Source organism: Hemicordylus capensis, chromosome 4 (assembly GCF_027244095.1).
Source record: "Hemicordylus capensis ecotype Gifberg chromosome 4, rHemCap1.1.pri, whole genome shotgun sequence".
NCBI classification, from domain to species: domain Eukaryota; kingdom Metazoa; phylum Chordata; class Lepidosauria; order Squamata; family Cordylidae; genus Hemicordylus; species Hemicordylus capensis.
The window spans coordinates 119,755,499-119,780,230 of record NC_069660.1 but is presented as its reverse complement, the minus strand read 5'-3'; the positions used below and the strand labels follow the sequence as shown (position 1 = coordinate 119,780,230).

Here is a 24,732-nt window from a genome sequence, read left to right as displayed (position 1 = left end):
TAACAATACAGTGACAAAGTCCCATAAAGTTGCTTTATTTTTGATGTTTCTTAAAGGGAGAGAGAGGTAGTCCAGGCCCTATGGGGCCCCCTGGAGAAAAAGGTGTCATGGTAAGTAATTATTGGTATTCTTTTGTTTATATAAGAAATCTTGCCTTCTCAAAGTAGTATTGATGTTTTGCATTAACTAATGATCATTGTTTCTGTGATTTTCAACATTGGTTTAGTGTACAGTTTAGAAAATATGTAAGATAAATAAATGAATTATGAAACCGAGATAGCTCTAAAACTGTTTAGTTTCAGCTTCTGCCTTCCTCAGTCACACAATTGCAGTTTAGATGATATATTTACTGTTACATGTTTTGCCATTCTTGTGAGCTGCCTTGAGAGGTGTTTTTTTTTAAACCAAAGGGTAATATATGTTTTTAAGCCTTTAAATAAACGAGAAATCAAGTTCTTAGTATCTAATAGGAAAAATTCTGCTTTTTATTCAGTTTTTATTCTTTGCTAAAGTTTACTTTTGGGAAAGAACTTTTATGAAGAATGGAAACCGCAAAGAAACTCAAATAATGCACTTTCAAGAGTGCATTTTAGGTCTGATTCACATGTTTTCTTTGAGGTGGTAAAGTCTGAGGAGATGTATGTGAAATAATATGTCTGTATATATTTATGTGGGAGATGTATGTGACATAACCTCAGTCTAATGAAAATGAGAATTTGTCACATCAAAAAGAACACTAGGTTAATATGAGTCTGATACTACTCACCTTTTAAAAAATTATTGTGACCTCTTCTACCAGAAAGATCTTTGCCAATTTCACTGGTGTATTTTGTGTATATATTAGTCTTTCATTTTTAATGTGATGTCTTGACATCATCATATACCACAGCATGCCAAGCATTATCACCAAACCTGGATCATTGTCTAGGGCCTTGAAGAAAGTCTCAGACCCCTAGCCACTGAGAAATAGGTTTTGCATGTGAACAGAAATCTCAACTCATTCAAAATGCATCCGAAGCTCTGGAGAAGTCAACCATTCTGTTAGAGCTTACTCCAAAAGGAAGGTTGGAAATGGAGTCCTGTGTGCTGCCAGCAAGAACTGTTTCCTGGCAAGACCTGAGGCTTTCTTTTAGCTGACCTTCCAATGGGAAGCATTGACCATCCCAGTAACTGACCTTTTCTGGCTTACAGAGTGTACACACAGATTCTGTTCAGAGCTGGCTGGTTGCAAGCAAGAGAAAATTGCTTTTCTCTTGCTTGCCACTCCTTTGGAAGACAAGCTTGATTAGGCTATCAACTGGACAATGATCAGCCATTCTATATTTATTTCCATTTTAGGGATATCCAGGACCTCCAGGAAGCCCTGGGTCTGTAGGACCACAAGGGTTACCAGTAAGTATAGCATGTTTGTGTGAATGTTAGCAGCATTTTATTTCAAGCCAGGGCTGGACTGGAGGCACTGATAGGGCGGTGGAATGTATGTGGGGAAGGCACCGGGTTTTGAACAGAATGGGTAATTAAGGGTGGGAGTCGGGGCGCTCTGTGGGTGGGGCGCACCAGGAATATGCCCTGTTGCCCTGTGGGCCAGTCTGAGCCTGTTTCAAGCCACTCCTAGTAAATATAAGTTGATAGCCTTCTACAGATATTTATTTTTTAATGGTGAAACCTGTACTTGAGTGTCGTGCCCTGAGAACACACCTGCAAGCCCTGCTGCTGATGCACTCAGAAGCCTCACCCCTGCAGTCACAGCATTTGTCTGCACAGATTAATGCTGTAAGTGTGGACAGTGCAGGGGTGGGGCTTCTGAGTGTCTTGGCTCCAAGGTGGGGATTATCCCCCTCCCTTTAAAAAACAACAACATCTGAACAGGGCTTATGTGTGTTAGAAAACCGGCATATTTGAAAAAATGGTGAAAATATATTGCAGGGGAGACCTGGGTTCAAATCCTGATCAGCCGTGCAACTCATTGGGTTACCTTGAACAAATCTCAGACTGACCTAAAGATAGCCTACATGACTGCTGTGTAGAAAATATGGGGTGACCTCATGTTTTCCACTCTGGTCTTTTCTGAGGGATAGGGTGATGTTACACATAAAAACAAGCTTCTTCTCAGTGAGATAAAGTTGGAACTTCAGTTGTAGATAACAACGTTTTTATGCTTCATATCAATGAGTTGCTTAAGGCTGTCAAAATATATCCAGCCAACTCCCCTCTTTTTTTGCAACACTAAACCTTTTAATACAACATTTTTTGCAAGGTTCTGCTGCTTCAAGTGAAAGGAAGTATTCAGATAAATGGTGTAAATATAGCCCCTTACATCATTTTGTCATTTCAAGAAGAGGTCAGTCCAGTTGATTGAACAACTTGCAGTGAGCAGGTGAAATTGATTGGTAATTTCTTTGTTGTTGTCATTGTCGTCAGCTTTTTGTTGAAAATCTCTTTTAACATTTAGGGTCCTACAGGAGCAAGAGGACCTCCTGGACCACAGGGCTCTAAAGGTCAAAGAGTGAGTAGTATTTTATGATAATACTTTCCAGTGGCGGCACAAGAAAAAAATTGAGGGGGGATGCAGAAGGAGCAAAGTGCATTTCTGGGCAGGCGAGCAGGTAGTGGGGGGACAGATGGGGAGTCAAACTGCTTGTCTGAGGGAGTGCTTGCCCCTTCCTCTCCATCACCACCCTGGAGCTGCCCTTGGTGCTTTCTCAAAATGACCCAATTTTCACTGCGTCATTTCAGGTTGCAAAATGAAAGAGGCATTTTAAATAGAGAGCGAGAGAGAGAGTGAGTGAGTAAGTAAGTAAGTAAGTTTGCCGGTTTTGACATTGAGGACAAAATTGGAAGTGAACTGCAAAAGTCAATTACACCAGCAGTGCTCTTCCTAACATCAATGGGCTGGTGACCACCAATTGTTTTTCTCCCAGAAGCTCCTGCCCTCCAAATGACACATTGCGACACAGTATCACTCTGATGGAGGCTCTTGGCAGGGAATGGCAGCTGCCTGCTTACAGCCACCAGGAAACACATTACTAACACATTACCAAAACAGGTAGCAGTGAAGAAAGGTACATTGGGAGATGGTTTCAGCCCATCCCTTTCATCACCACTGCCATATCTGAGAACTTTCTGTGTAGCTATACTTAAAGATACAGTTGTAAGATATCCAAAGATCCTTGCACTTGCTGCTGCACAAATGATCCTGTAGTAATCTCACATGTGCATTGACGGAAGCAATTGTGAGCTGATCACCTGTTGGAGAAAGAGGTCTAGATTCAGCCTCCCCCATCCCTACAAACACACAGTTGATGCTCTGAATGTAGATCATGCCAACTATGTATAATGGTTATGCAGTGTAAGTCTAGGTTCAAAACCTAGAATTTTAATCCTGTGTAGTATCCTTCGTACATGCACAGTACACTGAGCAAGGCAAGCCATGCATGAAGATCTACTTCCATGTTCAGATTTCCTTGCTGGACTGAGGTGAATGAACATATGATCCATTTCAAAAGTATTGAAATCCTTGTACCCAACAAAACTAGTTTGGGGCGATTGTGTCAACATTCAGGCTTGCATGTAGTTTGGTCCTCAGTGAGCTTAGACAACCCATGGACTCTCAGTACCCAGCCCCCCCCCCCCACATTTGTTCTATGGGGATAATAATATTAACTTACCTTATAGGTAAGGTAAGCCACTGGAACACTCTAAGATGCTAGATGTGTGCAATTTCCTATTACTTTTCTTTGAAACAAAGCAGAATCTGGGCAGGAGGTAGCTACCATCTGTTTTCTTTATATGGAATCATACAATAGGCAGCCCAGCACAAGTGATCACAGCCAAATAGCGTATTCTGTTCATTGTGCACTAGCTGCCGTGGGAAATGATGCTCCTGTTTGATCCAGTTCAGCAGTGCCAACAGTGAGTCACAGTGTGCTATTTATAGAAATATTATTCTGTTTTTATAGGAATGCACACGAGCCCACTCTGGAAGTATGTTTCTTGGTCTGTTAACTGAGAGATTTATTCTTGGATTCAGACTTAAGATACTTCCTGGTCTACATTTCAGCTGAACATAACAAAACTGCCTTATATGGAATCTGACTGTTGGTTAGTCTAGGTCAGTGTTGTCTACATTGACCAACAGCAGCTCTCCAGGGTTTCTGATAAGGCTTTTCCCAGCCCTACCTGTCTGTGCCATGGATTGAGCCTGAGACCTTTGTTACCGAGAGCTTGTTTCGGGGCTCTCAGGAGCACCCATACACCTGGTTTGGAGCTACAGGCTTGTAGTTTCCACTTTTGTCTCTCTGAACCCATGGGATCATGAGTTCACCATTTGGTTCACATGAGCTAACTCATGGGGTATGTCACTTGGCACGCTTAGGAAAGGTGGGTCTAGGTCAAGCTAACCCCCAACTGCAGGAGGATTATCCCTCTGCTCAACTCCCTGATTCCAATCCAGGTGAGGAAGCCAGAGTAGACACGAGTAAATTAAGCACCATTCTAAAAGAACTAGCCAAATGCTTTCCCCCTATGTTGGCAAAGCTTTACATAAATTTATTCTGAAAATGAGCTGCTCCATCTAAATTTGCCAAGTTCCCCACACAAGCCCCAAAGTAGTGTTTGGGGTGTTTGCCAGTTCCCCCAAGATCAGGATCATTAACACCTTGTACATGCAGTATATGTGCTCTGCCTCTGATCCCTCCCCATGATTTCTTCTTGTGGACCATTTTTCCAGAAGCAAACATTGAGACTTTCCTTGTCTTCCCATTTTAAACACTTCAGAAATATTAAAAGATTATAGTAGTGATGATATCTGTGATTGTAGGACCTGGTGGCATTTTGGAGTGCGTCTCCTTGTTCTTGGCACAGAAGTTTTAAGCGATGGTGATGCTGATTGCAGCAGGATGTTCCTTGTAGGGATTCTCACAAAATTATGCTTATTGAATTCTGCAGAGTCTTCAGAGAGGGTGCTACCAAGATGCTCTTGACCCTTAGAGCATCTTGTCTTTCCTTTTCATCCAGGCCAGGCCATGCTATGTCAGGGCCTTCTTGCAAATCAGTTTTTGCACAGTAAAGGTTCATTTGCAGCCTTTCCTGGCTGCTTTTAAGGCCCTTCTTAAGACACACTTGTTTTGCCAGGTATTTGCCCTATAATAATAATGATGATGATAACAAAATTCTGGCATCACAGGTCTTTGGGAAGAACTTGATGTCTGGCTAAAACCAACCAACCAATAACACCTGTTTGACTGTGCAAACAAAAAATAATAATAATAATAAATATTTTAAATTAATTGTTTTTTGTACTGTTGTTGTTCACCGCCTATTTTCTTTGGAGGAGGTGGTAAATATGACAACAACAACAACCTAATATACAAAAAATGCCAAGGAAATAATGATTTGCTATTACAAGTCAGTGGACCTGTAAAAAAAGAAAGTAGTACATCACCTAAATGGAAGATTAGATTAGAAAATAAAATCGCCAGGCTTAGATCAGATGCTAGTAAATTGAAAGATATGAAAGACAAGAAGCTGACGAATGAAAACACCAAACAGTATCTGATCCAAAAATACCACCTAGATTCAAGGAAAATTAGAGAAGTCCTGGAAATAATAAAGCAGCAAATAACAGCAGTGTCAAAGAAGATTAGCAGATACGAAGCCAGAATTACACAACACAAGCAGAATCTCCAATACCAGTTGAATCAGAAACGTTTCTACCAAAGCATAGAAGGAGAAACTACAAGTAACATAGAAACACCAAATAAAGAAGAAACAGTGCAATTCTGGGGAAATTATGGGACAATCCATTAGATTATAATAAAAAAGCAGGCTGGGTAAAAGAGGTTGAAAAATGTAACCAACAAATGCAAGATGTAATAACACCAGAATTAATAAGTGAAAGAGCAAAGAAAAATAAAAGTTGGACTGCGCCGGGCAACGATGAACTACATGGCTTTTGGCTTAAACACCTAACAAGCCTTCATAAACAACTATCAAAACAGTTCAATCACATTTTGCAAGGAGGTGATATTGAACAATGGCTAACAACTGGGAAAACTCATCTCATAATGAAAGACCCAGCAAAAGGTGCAGTTCCAAGTAATTATAGACCGATAACGTGCCTGCCAACCATGTTCAAATTATTAACTGGAATAATAGCAGATGAAGTAATGCAACACTTATTAACTAATAAGCAGCTTCCAGTTGAACAGAAAGGAAATTGCCCTAACTCCAGAGGCACAAAAGACCAGCTGCTGATTGACAAAATGATTTTAGAAAATTGCAAGAGAAGAAAAACAAATCTAAGTGTTGCATGAATTGACTACAAGAAGGCCTTCGACTCATTGCCTCATACATGGATAATAAACGTTTAGAAACAACTGGTGTCAGCAAAAACATTCATATATTTATTAAAAAATGCAATGAGCATGTGGAGTACACAGTTAACAATCAATGGCAAGACACTTGGACAGGTTAGCATTAGAAGAGGCATTTTCCAAGGGGACTCACTATCCCCTCTGTTGTTTGTCCACTTTCACAAATGCTAACCAAAACAGGCGTCAGATACCAAACATCTAAAACATCAAGTCAAATCAACCATCTGCTGTACATGGATGATTTGCAGTTGTATGGAAAGTCCCAATCAGAAATCGAATCACTGCTAAACACTGTCCGTATGTTCAGTAGCGATATAGCAATGGAGTTTGGACTAGACAAGTGTGCTGCATTAATAATGAATAGAGGAAAAATAAGAAAAACAGAAGGAATAGAACTGCCCAATGGAAGTAAGATCAAGAACCTGGAAGAGAAAGTACATTACAGATACTTGGGCATTCTCCAGTCTGGTAACCTCGCACACACTGAAGTTAAAAGAAAAATTGAAATTAAATACATCAGGAGAGTTAGAAAAATCCTCAAGTCCAAACTCAATGGCAGGAACACCATACAAGCCATAAACACCTGGGCTATACCTATTATCAGATACAGTGGAGGAATAATAGACTGGACCCAGGCAGAGCTAGAGACGCTAGATCGTAAGACCAGAAAAATCATGACCATCAATCATGCTCTGCACCCCCGCAGTGATGTAGATAGGCTATACCTCCCTCGCAGCTCAGGTGGAAGAGGAATGCTGCAAGTCCATCAAACAGTAGAGGAGGAGAAAAGAGGCCTTGAAGAATATATCAAGGACAGTGAAGAAGATGCACTTCAAATGGTCAATAATGCGAAACTATTCAACACCAATGAAACAAAGCAGGCCTACAAGAAAGAACAAGTCAAGAACCGAGCAGAAAAGTGGAAAAATAAGCCACTGCATGGTCAATATTTGCACAATATAAGTGGAAAATCAGACATCACCAAGACCTGGCAAACAGAGGGTTTAATATTGGCTGCACAAGAACAGGCACTAAGAACAAATGCAATAAGAGCAAAAGTCAAAAAGTCAACAACAAACAGCAAGTGCCACCTCTGTAAAGGAGCAGATGAAACAGTGGACCACTTCATCAGCTGTTGTAAAAAGATTGCACAGACTGACTACAAACAAAGGCATGACAAGGTAGCAGGGATGATACACTGGAACATCTGCAAAAAATACAAACTACCTGTAGCCAAAAATTGGTGGGACCATACAATTGAAAAAGTTGAAGAAAATGAAGATGCAAAATATAATGGGACTTCCGACGACAAACAGACAAACATCTGCCACACAATACACCAGATATTCACAAAATACAAAGACCTACAAATTGAAATTGAAATGCTGTGGCAGAAGAAGACCAAAATAATTCCAGTAGTAGTTGGCGCCCTAGGTGCAATTCCAAAAGACCTTGAAGAGCACCTCAACACCATAGGGGCCACAGAAATCACCACCAACCAATTACAAAAAGCAACTTTACTGGGAACAGCCTATATTCTGCGACGGTATCTATAATAATAACAGCAACAATATTGATAATAAAATTCAGCCATCCCAAGTCCTTGGGAAGGACTCGATGTCTGTATAAAACAAACCAGTCAATAACACCTGTCTGACTGTGGTGGTGGTGGTGGTGAAGATGATGATGATGATGTTTCTAATTTGATACACACAGACCTCATGCATATGCATATGAGGAGAGATTACCTTTGGCTTGCATATTTCCCCTGCTCCTAGTGAGAGGCAGGGGAACAGACAGATTGAAAGCTTCCACTTGTGGTTTTGAATAAATACCATTTTCTCGTTATGTCCCAACTCAGGAAACAGCAGTTTATTCTCACCAGTTAGTTCAAAACCAGGATCTGAAACTGTAGCTTGATCTTTGAAATCTCATATGGATCAAATATGAATGTTATACAGAAAATTGAAATAACCATTTTTTGATCAAATGTATAATCTGCCCAATGTAGCTTTCACTTGCAGACATAGAAAATTCAGATAATCTTTCAGTCCAATCATATTCATGTTTATTCAGGAAAAGGTGCTCTGTTTTTAATGATACTTACTCCCAAGTAAATATTCATAAGAATTCAGCATTTCGGGTTACTTGCAAAATGCCATTTGTGGTTTAAGCAAAAGCTTGTTCCCATGGAACTATGCCTGTCATCAGTGGAAATAATTACAACCGACAGAGACCTGTCTTGCTAACATATGCATGCATACGGTTATACCGTAATAATTTTTCTATACACCAGGAATTTTTTTTTAATTTTTAGGGACCAAGAGGCCAGGATGGTCCTCCAGGAGAGCAGGGGACACAAGGCATTAAGGTAATTATTAATTTATTCTTTTTTACTTGTTCTCCAGTAAGTGTGCCCTGCTGCTATTAGAAGTTGAACCAAAGATAAAATCCTTCTGTTAAGATATTGATTGTTCAGGTCTGTGTAGACCTTTAATTCTATATGGTTTTTATTTATTCTGCAGTTTAATCCACCTTTAATTGTGTTGCATTTTAATTGACTTTTAACTTTTATTGTTGCTTATTGGTATTTTAAACCTTGGAAGCCACCTTGAGCTTACTTTGCATAGAAAGGCAGATGTACATCTTTATATAATTTTTTAAAAAAGAGAATACTTCTGTGTGATGTTATCTTTTGGCAGTTGCTTTGAAATCCCTCCTGGGGATGGGTACAAATAATAAATTACATAAATAATGAAGATACTCTGCATTTCTGTCTGTAGACGTCATCTATGTGATGACATATTTTGGAAACTGGAGAAAGAATTTTTAGAGTTTAACTGCTCAGAGAGTTTTCAACTGCTCAGACAAATTTACACTAACTTGGTTCCATATTGCTGCTTTTTCCCAGGGAGAGAGTGGTGACACAGGGAAAAAGGGCATTCCTGGACTCATTGTACGTACCAGAGAAGTAGTTTTTGTTTTCCATCATTAAGATAGTCATTTTAGCTGAACATTTCTTTGAAATAAATTTGACACTAGCATTAATTAATTTTATTTGACCAGGGCAAAGCTGGTAATCCTGGAGAGAGAGGTGGTCAAGGAATAACTGTAAGTTCTTCATACTTATGCAGGATATTTTATCTACACTACCATTATGGTCAGAACATAATACTGGGCATTTACTTGAATTGTTTAAAAATTTGCATCCGATGACTTCAAAGTTGAAGACATCAAATTATGATCATTCAGAGCCAGCCTGCTATGTTGTACTGCTATTGAAGGCAAAACTCCTGTTTTGCCTCAGGGCTTTCTTTTATCATGCAAAGCAGCGCTGGGTGGGTGGCTTATGATTGAGCAGAAGATTGGCAGAATTGGATTGGGAAATGGTTGTATGACCCTTTCTTTGCCAGTTGTTGTACAATCAAAATCATACCTTCCCTGGTCGCTTTTTCCACCCAAGGAACAAATAAATAAGAATCCATCTCATCCTATCTCTGTGAATTATAAAGCAACCTGAGGGAGGCTGTCTTGTGGCAAAGGAAGGATTAAACAGACCATTTTTCTCATCTCCTCTGTTCAGTTTGAAGGCACCCAGAAGTTGCTTTGCACTATAAAAGAAAGCTCAGAGAAAAACCCGCCACAGAACCATAACTAAATTGACCATGAATGATTTGCTACAAGTCTCATAAAAACTCCTTGAAGCTATTCACATGTGTGTGTGTACCGCCAGGATTGGGCCTGGTCCCGGCGGTGCTGTGGCAGCAAACCTGCCAATGGAGCCATCCACCAAAACGAGGTTAGGAGAGCGAGCATTCTCCTAACCCCATTTCTATGATCGTCTGCCAGCCGTGGCTACTTGCAGCCAGGGCTGGCTGGCTATGGGGCTCCTGGTCGGCTTCAGGGGGAGGAGATCCCCATAATGTACTGTGCAGCCACACTGTGCCTTATGGGAGCTCCAGGGGGCGGGGTGACAAGTGGCAATGCGTCTGGCACCCCCATCCTTGGAGCTACGGGCAGCAGCCGGTAATCCTCTGGCCGGGCAATCTGAAAGAACCCAATTGTCTGCGGGAAGGTAAGCTTTTTAAGGCTTCCTCTCCACTAGCCCTCTTGCACTTTCTCACTGCTCGTGAGAAAGGGCTCCTTGTGTAACTGCAAAATTTGTCCCATAGATTTCTTATTAAAAATGTATTTTTTTTAATTTAGTTTCCATAAGATTTCATGTAAAGCACGTTTGAAAGGGGCAGGGGGTGATTGTACAGGCAGACAGGGGGAAATGCTTTTTCATTGAATAAATGGGCATCAGAGTAACAAATGAGAGTTCAAAGCAATGACTTTTAGACCAAAGTGCTCAAAAGAGACTCTGTTACAGTCTCACTTGACTACTAATATCCTGGAGAAACCCCAATTGCCACTATGCCCTACTTGTGAGCATCTGTTCATTGTTTGCAGCTACAATGGTGGCCTAAATGGACCTTGGCCTGATCCAGTAGGATAACCCATTTGGTCTGATGTAGACTTAAGCATGGATATTTGAGTTTTTCTTGGAGAATAATTTTGAAAAGATTAAGGAATTTTTAAGGCATACACGTTTCAGAGGGTGAAATTATAAAAATCTAGGGAGAGCAACACTTACAAGTTAAAGAGACCTAGTAACTATGCACTGTTATACTTTGCTAATGTTGATTAACTCTGTAATATAGTTAATTTTACATGTTAGCTGGCTTTTAAAAAAAATGGAAATCTGCTGCCCCCTTCCTGTTGCTTTCTAGAGTAACACAGGCACAAGGAAGGTTTTGAACTATACTACAAATTAGAAAAGATACGGGGGCGGGGGAAGAAATTGGAGAATTTTTCAGCATAAACAGAAGGAAAGATACCCTCCCTTCAACACTGATGCTAACCTACTTTAGGAGAGCCTCAGCAATGGAAATTGCAGGGAAGGGGCCAAATCAACAAGGCTTATGGCACAGTGGAAAGGCAGTTTAGACTTAAAGCTACCAGTCCCTCAATAGTAAACTAGAGCCTGGTAAACTTGGGGCACACTGAGATGTCCAAGGGGATTGAGGAAAATGTGCATTGTGCAAGCTGGTACACACCCTGGAATTGTGCATGCTTTAGGAGAAAGGAGGCCTGTCTTATCAAGGTTTCCTGCACTTGAAGGTTAGGTATGTATCTATGATGGCAGTGACTCTTAATGCATCCAAGACAAAAAGCTTGATTGGCTTGCAACTGACGAGTTTCCTTTCCTCTATTCAGCCTTGTTATGCAGCTAGCTATACCTTCAGGCAGCTGCTACACTGGTGTGGTCTTTCCTAATGCATTCCAGTCCTTTTGATCTTTAAGATGAGCCATGTTCTCTCACAAAAATGGGCTCTGTGCCTGCACAGTAAACACTGCAGAAGAATTCTTCAGCTCCTCAAAGCGCTTTTGACTCTGCCCACCATGCACGAGGTGTATCTGTTATTTTTTGTGTTTTGGCGCCCATTGGTTTCTTCTCAACTGCAGTGGCAGTCGAAGGATCCTCCTGAAGGATTCGTTCCCCGATCAAACTCCAGTATACTTTTACCCTAGTTTTTTGACTCAGAGTTTAACATTTCTCTTTGGGATTATGATTAGGACTAGTACTAATGGACAGTAAAAAAAACTTTTTTAAAATGTACAGGAGAATTAATTGTAAACCACCCTGAGCCATTTTGGAAGAGCGATATAGGAATCGAATGAATGAATGAATGAATGCAGGGCCCCTTTAGCAACAAGTTTGAAGGAGAACCACCAGCCTATTGATGCTAGTGTGCAGACAGAATTTCAACCTCCACTCACAAATCAAATACCACCGTATGATGGCTCCAGTATTCGTGGAGGGGTCTCCTCTTCGGTTCATTCGGATATCATAATTATGGAGGGAATGGGAGAACATCTCGGTTAATATACCAACCCAAACAACTCATTCTGGATATTTGTTTGAATTTAACCAATCGCCAAAGGTGGTATTCAAAAACTCTGATTTGTAGGTCTCTTGCTCAAATTTTGGCCTTCCCTGTACAAGCCATTGATTTGACGTCGTTTTCAGAACTCAGACCTTCTAAAGCGCATACGCTTAAACTTTTGCTTACATTTGATCATGCCTTGATCCCGCAATCTCTGATAAGAATGAGGAATCGTTTGGCTGTGTGGGAAATTTTTCCAACAAGGGTCTTTGAGGAGGTTGTGGACATGGATGTGAACCGGATGAATACTCCTAACAAGGCTGTGATCCCTAGTTTGCCAGAGTGGATTCACACGCGGAAAGAGAATCCCCAGAAGGGAGTTCAAGGGAGACACCCCTCTTCTGATGAGCCCCTGGTGGCACAGTGGTAAAACTGCCGCCCTGTAACCAGAAGGTTACAAGTTCGATCCTGACCAGGGGCTCAAGGTTGACTCAGCCTTCCATCCTTCCGAGGTCGGTAAAATGAGTACCCAGAATGTTGGGGGGCAATATGCTAAATCATTGTAAACCGCTTAGAGAGCTTCCAGCTATAGAGCGGTATATAAATGTAAGTGCTATTGCTATTGCTATTGCTATTCTGTGGCGCAGAATCCTCCTCAGGACCTTTGGTCCGGAGACCCCGTTTTGGATGTCCATGTTTCATCTAGCCCGATTCCCCCGCCTTCTGATGAATACAAAGATCCACTTTTTACAACAATTTCGGAAGTTGGAACACTGTCAGAAGATTTTAATTTCTTGCAGATTTTGGTGGATGAGGAGTCTCCAGAACCAGCAGATCTGAGCGGTCCATACTCAAAGGATCCTTTGATGACTCCGGGGTCCCAGAACCTTTGTTCCCCTTCTATTTCTTCTAATTCCAGCTCATTGGGATCCCGGGCTGAGGATAGCATTTTCGAAATAAATAATGGATCCCTTCTTAAGGATGGACTTTGGGCTAATATCAGGAAGCTAATCTCTCTTGAGAATATTTTAGCAGGAAATCGCAAGTACAGAAAGAAGGTGCCTGTGGAGGCCAATGGGAGACCTGTATTGCTGGAGAAGACCCCTGCTGCTCCCTCTAATCAATCGAATAACTTGCCTACTTTAGATTTCCACCATCTTAGGCAGACTAAACTCTCCAACTTCTTTTTTCCCTCCACAAATATAAGTGGAGCCCTAGAAAAGCTGGCGGAACCTCCTATGCAGAAGTGACATCGTCAGTTAGGTTCTCCTAGGTGGGGATTTTATAAGTCGAGCGATGATTCTGCCTTATTTGCTGGTGGAGAGTTCAATCTTACACCAATGTATCCCCCGCTGGCTACACCTAGGCCAGGATGCGGCTCTAGATTTCCACCCATAGAGACTCCATCTGACTTGCATCCCCGTGCTGAACTGGAGGAACACAATGCAAACTGTAGGCAATCTGATTGGAAAATTCTTAGCTGGAATATAGCTGGGTGGCTTGGGAAAAGGTCTGATGTGGAGTTTATCACCTTCTTGCAACAATGGGACATTTTAATGTTTCAAGAGACTTGGTCCAAAGAAGATTTGGTTATTAGTGGCTATACTGTTCATGCATTAAAAGCCCATTCAGATAATAATAAGGGAAGCTCTAAGGCGGGTTTGGCATATTGTGTTTCGTTAGCCCTCAATGTCGAATCTATTCGTTTGCCTGATCTTCCTCTGTATGCTATGGCTATTCTCCTTAAAGGTCTAAGCGGGGATATTTTGCTGTTTAATGCATATATCCCTCCTGGTCTAACCTCCAGTCTGTCTAGTAATATTTGGCAACAATTAGATCTATATATATTAGAAGCAACACTAAAGTACTCGCATGCTGCAGTCGTCCTTATGGGCGACTTCAATTCTAGATGCGGTACAGATGACAGTGCTCTAATGGCTTCTCATTTATGGAACTGGGGGGATTGCATTGAGGGATTTTCTGCACCAATCCGGCAATCAAAAGATCAAGTTATCAATAGGTCTGGAGTTCAACTGATCCACTTGGCTAGAATGTTTGAGCTGGTATTATTAAATGGTACTATTTCGCCGGATATTCCAGGCGAATATACATTCATTTCTTTGCGGGGGAGTAGTGTAGTCGACTATGCTTTGGTTTCTCGCTCCCTGCTCCCCCAGGTTACAACTTTTGAGGTGGGTGAGCAAATCTTTAGTGACCATCTCCCGGTGCAAACTTGTCTTGAATTACCTCGGGTGAGGGGGGATACCCCTTTCCCTTGTTTGTATGAGCAAAGATCAGCTAAGCTGGGCTGTAAAATCAAGTGGTCAAAGAAAGTGGAAAATGAGTTGAATACCTTATATGATTCCCCTGAGGGAAGTAATTTGTATAACTTAATTGTACTAGATCAACCGGGTCCACAAGCAATTATTGCATATGAGGACCTAGAAGGTATGTTGATTCAAAAGATTTCGCCCTCTAGCTACCCACACCCTTCTTGTGTGCATAATGGGAAACGACCTAATAATTGGTATGACCCGCATTGCAGGAGGCTGCGTGATCAGTTGAAAGGCATATATAGAGATTATAGACTGAGTTCAGATCACAATCTTCCACCTACATATTTTTTGATAAAGAAGGCCTACAAAAGGAGCCTTAGATCTGCCAAGACTCAGGCATTAAAAAATACCTGGGGTAAGTTAATATTGGCTACAAACCAAAAAGACAGTCGTGCTTTTTGGAAAATTGTTTCGGTGACAAACCATTCTAATATGTTGTGTAGGATTCCAGCTAAAACACGGGAATCCCATTTTTATGCTCTTTATAATGATGCTCAACCCACGCAGCTTTCTGCATCACCTTCATTTGTGGTGTTACCCTTATGGCCCCCGGTTGGGTCAGATGAAATAGTTGATTTGCTTAGCCATCTCAAAACTGGTAAAGCCCCAGGTCCTGACGCTATTCTTCCTGAGGTTTTGCTACCCAATGTGGAATGGTGGGCCCCCGTCTTAGCTAATCTGTTTACTTCAATAAACAGTACTGGTATTTTCCCTGCTAAGTGGAGAATAGCAATAGTGGTTCCGATTTTCAAACGGGGTTCTCATCTTGACCCGTTTAACTACAGACCCATTAGCCTGCTTTCGGTAGTGGGCAAAGTATATGCCCTCTACCTGTTATCCAAAATTGAAACATGGATTTCTGACCAGCAGATCCTAGGAATCGAACAGGCAGGCTTCAGAGCTGGTCGTTCTACACTTGACCACTGCATGATTTTGAACCATCTTGCATGTAAATATTCTAGTGCTCTCAAGGGTAGACTTTGTGCAGCTTTCATGGATTTAAAAGCTGCTTTTGACCTTATTTCTAGGGAATTATTATGGTCTAAGCTTGGGTAGTCCTCGATGGACAAAAGGCTGTTGTTTTTGATTATGCAGCTCCATGTTGATTCCTCTATCCGAGTCAGATATGCTCCTAATGGGGCATTAACTGTTCCAATTCCCGTCACTCGCGGGGTCAGGCAGGGTTGTGTTCTGGCCCCTACCTTGCTTAATCTTTTTATCAATGATTTAGCGCAGTGCTTAGAAAAGATAGATTCACACGCCCCAAAATTGGCTGACATTTGTGTGCCAGTGTTGCTGTACGCGGATGATGCGGTGCTATTGTCCCAGACCCGACTCGGTCTTCTTAGATTGCTGACAGCCTTTGCCCAATACTGCAATGACAACAATTTATCTATTAACCATGAGAAATCTAAGGTCCTGGTTTTTACTAAAGCTAGGAAACTTTACAAGTGGGCGATAAATAAGGAAAATATCAAGCAGGTTTACAAATTTAAATATCTTGGTATACATTTCCAACATAATCTTAACTGGAAATCCCAAAGATTGTATTCTATCTCTATTGCCTGTAAAACCCTTAACGCTTTTTTGTGATTTTACTATTCTAAAGGAGGCCAGTATATGCCTATGGTCCTCCAAGTTTTTCGAGCAAAGATTGTAGCCCAATTACTCTATGGTGTCCCACTTTGGATCCAGGGAGTAACACCAGAGATGGAAACGGTTCAGACACTATTTCTTAGGGCTATCTTTGGGGTACCCAGGTGTGTTTCCTACTCTGCATTATGTTTGGAATCTGGACTTTTTACTATTCTCACTAAAGCATGGGAACTTACTTTTACCAGATGGATCAAACTTTGGATATTCAGGAGCCCTCCTATTTTCTGTTTCTATGGAGAGACTCCTTTCCCAGTCCTTGGCTGTCATGTGTTAACAACAAAATAATGCAAATGGGTCTATCTCTCTCTGAAATCCTACTCATGGGAAATGAAAAGGCAAAGGTTACACTCATACAACGCCTTCATGACATTGAGCGCCAGAATCTGGTTTCTAGGGGAAATAGGATCTGTTCCCCCCTGTTTTTTGGTATCATGCCCCCCTTGGGAAATAGCGGTGCTAAATATTTAGCTTTCCTACACTTTCCAAAGTTTAGGATAGCTTTTACTAGGGCTCGCATGAATGTGTTGCCTTCAGCCCTTCTGGAAAAAAGATTTAACAAGGGATCGTCAGATTATGGCCTATGCCCCTGTGGTGCTGGCCTCCCTGAAACAGTTTTGCATGTGCTGCTTCACTGTTCCCTGTATTCTCTGATACCAGGAAAGAGCTCGTATTCCCCCTATTAGAGCATCTCCCAGGAAGAGCTGACCCCTTTTATTTGAATTTCTGTCTCGAGGATCGAGATAACAAGATTACTAAGGTGGTGGCGAAATTCTTCTATTATGATCCAAATTTTAGGAGCTACTGCTTATTATTATGTACCATACTATTGTTGGTATATTTTGTTTTTAATCTTTCTTATTTTGTATGTTTTCTGTATGGCCTATGGCCGCAATGAATTGAATTGAATTGAATTGAATTGAATAAATAATAAATACTTTGCTCCTTTCAGTGGTGGACCAAGGGTGTTCTCTTCTGCCTTCTAACTCCTTCACTAACTGTAACAGACGCCTCATTAAAAAGTTGGGGAGCCCATTTGCATGCTACCAAATGCAAGGGAAATGGACCCCCAAACAAAGCTCTCTACACATAAATTTTCTGGAGCTACTAGCAGTGTTACATGCACTGAAATCCTTTGTTCCACTAATAAACAACTGTGTTGTACAGATCCTTCTAGACAATACTATGGCAATTTAGTATCTCACTCATCAAGGGGGGGGATGGTGTCCTGATTCTTATGCAATCTAGCAATTCAGCTATGGGATTGTAGCCTGCACCACAGTGTACTCCCCATGGTCCTTCACATAAAAGAAGTGGACAGCTCCCTAGCAGACACTCGCAGCAGGGACTTGGACTTCTCCGAGCAACATGAATGGGAGATAAACCAGGAGATTCTCCACAACCTCTTTAAAAAGTGGGGAATCCCTCTGATGGACTTATTCACCACACAAAACAACAAGAAATGCTGACTTTACTGCTCCAGAGCAGGTCTGGGGGAAGACTTGTTGGGAGATGCCTTCCAAATGCCGTGGAGGCAAAACCTCTATTACTTCTTCCCTCATTTTCCCCTATTATACAAAATAATGAGCAAAATCCTTCAGGAGGACACACTTGCCCTGCAGTGGCCCAGACAACTGTGGTTTCGCATCCTGCTCTGCTTATCACAGGGGCAACACTACCGTCTTCCTCCCCATCAGAATCTGTTGTCCCAGGGAGGGGGGTCATGTCTTCCACCACAACCTCCTAGTATTGAACCTGACAGCAGAAAAGCTCAACATTTAGATGACATCCTCCTAAACGAAATGAAGGAATCAACAAGATGTACTTATAAATGCAAATGTTGCAAGCTGTTTTAATTGTTGTAAATGAGAGCCAGCGTGGTGTAGTGGTTAGAATGCTGGACTAGGACCAAGGAGACCCGAGTTCAAATCCCCATTCAGCCATGATACTTGCTCGGTGACTCTGGGCCAGTCCTTGGAGGAAGAGCAGGATATAAAAATGAATAATAATAATAAATAATAAAATAAAAAATGTTCGGCCTGGTTCTCCAGGTATTTTAACTGTTTAAATGTTTTAACTGTTAATTAGTTTTATGCTATTTTTATAGTTTTGATTTTGATGGTTAATTGATTTTGTTTTTATTTTGATGTAAACCCCATTTTTGGAAGGGCAGTATATAAATCGAATAAATAAATAAATAAATGGAAAAGATTAACACACTATGCTGCAACTAAGGGATTTGATCCCTACAAAGCGTCTACCTATCAGATACACTAACAGAACCTCTCTTTGAACCTCTCGTTACTCTCCCTAAAGACTGCTTTCTTAGTGGCCATAACATCAGCAAGGATAGTCAGCAAACTAACAGCTCTTAGGATTGACTCCTCTTACACAAAGTTCATTTCAGACAAGAACTTTATGAGGACAGCTCCAACTTTTAAACCTAAGATAGTCTTGGAATTTCACATAAACCAAGACATAGGACCGGGTCTCACAATCCGTGAGATCCCGTTTGGGGAAGTGAGCGGGAAGGGAGCCCTGGGCAGCCGAATCAGCCGCCCACACAATTGCCAGCTCCAAGACAGAGCCGGCGGGGGCTGGGGAGCTCGGGGACCATGCGGCCTCCGGAAGCCCCAGTGCGCAGGGCACGTGCGCAGGGCATACTGGGGAGACCCCCGGAGCTGGGAGGCGGCTTTTCGCTTCCCCTCCGGGGGTCTACTCACAATTTAAAAAACCAGGTTTGTGGAGCACTCTCTCCACAAACCTGGTTTTAAGGCAGGGGTTCTCGAGTGGGTTACCCGCTCTAGAACCACCGGGCTCGGCTGCGAGCCTGATGGTTCTTACAATCAGCAAAAATCGGGCTAGGCTCTCCTAGCCCGGTTTTTACCAATCGTCTGAATAGCCCCATAGTCTTACCTTATTTCTTCATGAATCCATCTACTCCTCTGGAGAAGTCAATGCACTCCATGGATGTCATTAGATCTATTCTATACCATATGAGGGAAAACCAAAAAGTTTCAGAATATCCTATAGAATATTTGTCTCCTTTAAGGGAAAGAAAAAAGGACAACCCATCTCCAGACTTTAACACTGGCTAGAGAGCCAGCGTGGTATAGTGGTTAGAGTGCTGGACTAGGACCGGGGAGACCCGAGTTCAAATCCCCATTCAGCCATGAAACTAGCTGGGTGACTCTGGGCCAGTCACTTCTCTCTCAGCCTAATCTACTTCACAGGGTTGTTGTGAAAGGGAAACTCAAGTATGTAGTACACCGCTCTGGGCTCCTTGGAGGAAGAGCGGGATATAAATGTAATAATAATAATAATAATAATAATAATAATAATAATAATAGCAGCAACATGGTATTTGGACCTCCCTTTCATAAGACTTTTATTTTTTTATTTTTTTATTTATTTCTTACATTTGTACACCGTCCCAAACTTTCATCTCTGGGCAGTTAACAATAGCATTAAACAAGTTAAAATATATACAAAAACTTAAAAACAATTTAACAATTTAAAAATCATCCACAAATTAAAACCTTAAAATTATCCTGTGGACATCTGCTCAGTGGCAAAGGCTGGTTGGGCATCTCTCAAGAAGGTGCTGTTACTACATCCTAGCACCCACCAGCATTCAGGTGAGCTTGCCAATCACCCATTTTGTGAGAGGAACATGGATTACCTTAAAGATAAACAGTTTGCTTGCCTACCTGTTAACAGGTGATGTTTTGGTGATCCATGTTCACTTACAAGACCTGCCCTGTCTTCCCCACTGCTAATTAATTGTTTTTATCATGTTGTGAACCGCTCTGAGCCGTATTGGAAGGGCGGTATATAAATCTAATTAATAAATAAATAAAAAATAAAGATGCTTCCACAGTAATAATCACTTACCTGTCCTCATCCATCCATCCATCCATGTTTCATCGGTCCTCACTGTGGTCATTCAGGAACTGAGCAATGGGTGCTCTAACCATGAAAAATAATGGACTCTGCTGTGGGTGAGTCAAGAGCGCCTTGAGGAGTAAAAAATTATTCCATGAGAGTTACTGCACAGGTGCAGAATCTATTTTGTGAGTGAACATGGATCACCAAAAGATCGCCTGTTAACAGGTAGGCAACCTGTTTTTATATAAGGTGTCGAGAATGTCAGATCAGTGATACTGATTATATGCTCATGGCTTGGAGCCAGATGCTGGATTCAAGGAGGGCCCATTGTGAAAGAAAAGAAATAGGGGGTTCAGGCTGGTCTGCCTCTGACAGGTAGGCTTTTCCTTCTGAAGATTTACCTGAGTATCTGAAGATGTACCTGAGTATTTATATGGATAAGCACCAATCTTTTAACATAGTTTTAAAAGAAACCATTTTAAAGTTACTCTGGATATGTGAAAGACATTAATTGCTGCCATGATTCCTTCCAGAGCCAGAGGAGGAGGTGGGAGTTCACTGGGGTTGAATCCTTGTCTGTAAGGGATTCACAGTAGGCATTCACATCCACTTTATTTTGTTGTGGGATACCCCACCCTCCATAAAAGGTTTGTTGGGGGTGGGCTTGCAAAGTGGCAAAACCCTCCCAAAAAGGGCTGAGCAGTCCTAGGCCTCCAAAGGCATGTAACTAAAGCAGACCCAAAATTAAGAGCAGCACACTTCTGCAACAAGGATTTATTATCAGATTAAAAGGGGGGAGTATGCAATAACAAAAACAGTATTTTCATATAACAGATTATGAGAGAGAATTTTCATTAATCTGGCAACACAGATTCCAAGCAATCAGAAAAGAAAAATAATTTATCTGAAGCATTTGACTGTACTGGCCTTATTACTCACAACTGTAGCCTTCCCATATCTGCAGCAGCTCTCAGCCTGCTACTTCCTCAGGGCCCTCCTGGGACAGACCAACTAACTGACCAAAGCTTTCTCCTCTCCAGTAGGTAGCTGAGTGTGTAGTTCCCACCGAGTCCTCTGGATTGGTCCTTCTGCTTTGAATTTCTTGGGCTTTAAACCTTTTTTAGGAAAGGCCCAGCCTCCCAGCAGTTGCTCTAAGTGAAGCCTAGTCCTCTCCTTAAGCTTTATTATCACTAAATATACACAGTTCAGTAGGCTCCCATGATAGTTATAACAAAACATAGACGTGGCTATTGCAGAGATGCTAGTCATGTTTCACAGAGCTTGAGGCAAGATCATGATTTATTTTATTTTTGATTATTTATATACTGCTTTTCAGCAAAGAGTTAGGTTTACAAAGCACACAGACAAAAGGTTTACATACAGAGAAAGGCGACGGGCGGGGGGGGGATGTGGAACACAAAATGTGTGTGCCATTGGCAGTAATAGCTCTCCAACAATGCCTCCAAATCTTTTAAATTCTCATCTGTACACAATATGCAGAAAAATATTTCATAAGAACTTTTGTCAAAGAACATTTTCTATTGCCATAGCAGCTTGATTGAGAAGTGAACTACTTTTTCCAAGGTATATACAACAGTATATTTTCCCATAAAACAACAAATTAAAACAATAAATGTAGCATATTGAGTTGAGTAATACTTGACCATACTGCTTCTGTTTCAGGCACCCAGTTGTACCTAGATTAAAACCATCCAGAGAGCATTTACCATGTTTACTCTTTGTGCGTATTCGTTTCTGCATACTCACAGATTCTTAAGGAAACAGCTTAGCAAACAAGGATGTTTTAAATTTATAAGCTAGCTGACAAATTTGCCACAAGAACTCAGGTGGTAGGAGCATATTCATGAAGCAAAAAAGCCTTGCATCTGTCTGAAGGGATTGTGTGAGCCATGTTTTGGATTTGCAAGCCAAGAAATAAAAGTCATTTTTAATGGAATTTGAAGCAGCTTTTCCCTGTGTTTGGGCTTTGTGTTTTCAGGGTTTGCCTGGTCCTCCTGGAAACACAGGAGACAGCGGTCCTATGGGTGAGCCAGTAAGTTTATTTCTATATTCTCTTTTGCCATATTAAATCTCTTAATAAATAATAAATATTGAATTCCTTGGGTGACAAATGTGGGTTTTACTCTGTACAGTATAGAAGCTACACTGTTTTGCATCCACATATATACTAAGTAGCACTTTTACAGACTGTTTTCATGATCTGTTCTGGCTACTGAAAAAATCCTGCCCATATTGGCTCTCAGCTGGTTCAACTTGTGGTAGGATAGTAATTTGTATTTTTCACCACATGAAGGGCTTAGATTTGGGCTCACAACTGTTTTTGTGTGTACACACACACATATATACTAGGGATGTGCACAAAACCAGTTTTGCTGGTTCAGTTTGGTTTTGGTTCTAATTGAACTGGTTAGGAGCTCTACTGGTAAAGGGGAATATGGTGAGGATTCCCCTTTACCAGTAAAGGGGCTTTCCTAATTCTAGAGTGGGTGGGAGGGGAGTAATTTAATACTTACAAGTACAAGGCATGACTGCAGTGGCTGGGGGAGGGGGTGCGGTGGTAGCCCAGTTCAGGTTTCTCTGGCTCGGTTTGCGCTGTCACACAAATGGCCTCTGTGCATGTGCAGAGCTAACTAAAATGGTCTCCACACATGCTCATAGGCCCAAACCAGCCACCGCCAACGCCTCCCCACTGCCACAGCTTGCACGTGTAAGTACTAAATTACTCTCCTCCCACCCCCTCTAGAAAGCCCCCCTGCCCCTTCACCAGATTCCCCGTTACCAGGAGAGCTCCAAACCAGCTCAGTTTGAACTGGGCACGTTCAATTCTAACTCAGACCCTAATATATACAGTATATGTAAGTGCTTGCAGCAATGAGACAAAGCCTAATTTGTACATGATGGCAGCTGCATGCAGCTGGTTTTCCATGGGCTTCATGCAGATGGGAGTCAATACATGGAAGAATTTTCCTGTGACTGTCTTATATTCCTACTCATAACCTTTGCTTCTACTATTCTGAGCTGCCCAAATACCACTTGTTTCCTTAAATCATTCTATCCAGTAGTGCCCCTTATGCCTAAATTAATGCCTATGTGATGTCACTTCTCTCTCTTTTCCTTCACATGCACTATCATAAAAATGTTCCTTAATCCTCCAGACTTCATTCCTAAATGCAATGAAGTCTTCAATGTAAATGCAATCTCTTGCCTTTATTCTTTATTACCCTTGTCATAAATCAATCAAATGTTCACAATCAAATTTTAAACTGAAAACTCATTGGCTGTGATGTGCCTTAAGCCATAAAGAGCAAGCTAGGATTAGTCTTTTTTGCTTATGCTATAAAGTGCCATGTAAATAAATGCTGGAATAATAATAATAATAAAAACAACAACAACTAGCTTACCCCGCACAGAGCATCTGTGCGGCGCTTTTGGGCTGGCTGTTTCCCCCTCCCTCTTTCTCCTGCCCCTGTCTCTCCTTTCTTCCCCTTCCCTCTGGCCCCGCGCTTTCCAGCCCTCCTTCCCTCCCGTTCCTCCCCCCCGCACAGAGCCCCAGTAGGTGGCCAAGAAGGGCCCCACCGCCGCCGTTTTTTCTCCCTCCTGTCCGCCTGCCGCCATGGATTTTCTCTCCCCCCCCTCCCGCCACCTTTCTCTCCCCCGCTTACTGCCCGCCGTCACCTTTCTCTCCCGCCGCTGCCTTTTTCTCCCCCCACCTGCTGCCCTCTGCTGCCTTTCTCTCCCCTCGCCCGCTGCCCACCGCCACTTTTCTCTCCCCCCTCCTCCGCCCACCAGCCGGCCGGCCACCGCCGGCACTTTCATCCCCCTTTCCTCCTCAGTCCTCACTTCGGAACTCTTGCAGCATGTTGCGAGAGTTCCGCCGCCATATCCTGGGCACGCATGTCCCAAGAGAATTAAATATATATATAATAATTATAATAATAGGAGAAGAAGAGGAGAAAATTAGAGGAGAAAAGAGGCCTTGAAGAATATATGAAGGACAGTGAAGAAGATGCGGTTAAAATGGTCAACAATGAAAAATTATTGAACACCAATGGAACAAAGCAGGCCTACAAGAAAGGACAAGTAAAGAACCAAACAGAAAAATGGAAAAACAAGCCACTGCATGGTCAGTATTTGCGCAATATAACTGGAAAATCAAACATCACCAAGACCTGGCAGTGGTTCAAGACAGGCAACTTGAAGAAATAAACAGAGGGTTTAATACTGGCTGCACACGAACAGGCACTAAGAACAAACGTGATAAGAACAAAAGTAGAAAAATCAACAACAAATAGCAAGTGCCGCCTCTGTAAAGAAGCAGATGAAACAGTGGACCACCTAAACAGCTGTTGTAAAAAGATCGTTTAGACTGACTGCAAACAAAGGCATGACAAGGTAGCAGCAATGATACACTGGAACATCTGCAAAAAATACAAGCTACTTGTAGCCAAATATTTGTGGGACTACAAAATTGAAAAAGCTGTAGAAAATGAAGATGCAATAATATTATGGGACTTTCAACTAAAAACAGAC

General features: G+C 41.8%; 1 protein-coding gene across 10 annotated transcripts in view; it reads left to right on the top strand.

The window, feature by feature from the left end:
• The window catches only part of COL24A1 (collagen type XXIV alpha 1 chain), a 369,353-nt gene that overhangs the window by 232,906 nt on the left and 111,715 nt on the right, over nucleotides 1–24,732 (top strand). For all 10 annotated transcript variants that reach the window (XR_008306099.1, XR_008306100.1, XM_053245268.1 and 7 more), the window contains 7 exons: nucleotides 57–110; nucleotides 1,339–1,392; nucleotides 2,453–2,506; nucleotides 8,692–8,745; nucleotides 9,286–9,330; nucleotides 9,441–9,485; nucleotides 22,181–22,234. Coding sequence is in view for 8 of the 10 variants with exons in the window: in XM_053245268.1 (XP_053101243.1) it covers nucleotides 57–110; nucleotides 1,339–1,392; nucleotides 2,453–2,506; nucleotides 8,692–8,745; nucleotides 9,286–9,330; nucleotides 9,441–9,485; nucleotides 22,181–22,234 (360 nt within the window). In the remaining 2 variants the exon portion in view is untranslated. The remainder of the gene's footprint in view (nucleotides 1–56; nucleotides 111–1,338; nucleotides 1,393–2,452; nucleotides 2,507–8,691; nucleotides 8,746–9,285; nucleotides 9,331–9,440; nucleotides 9,486–22,180; nucleotides 22,235–24,732) is intronic.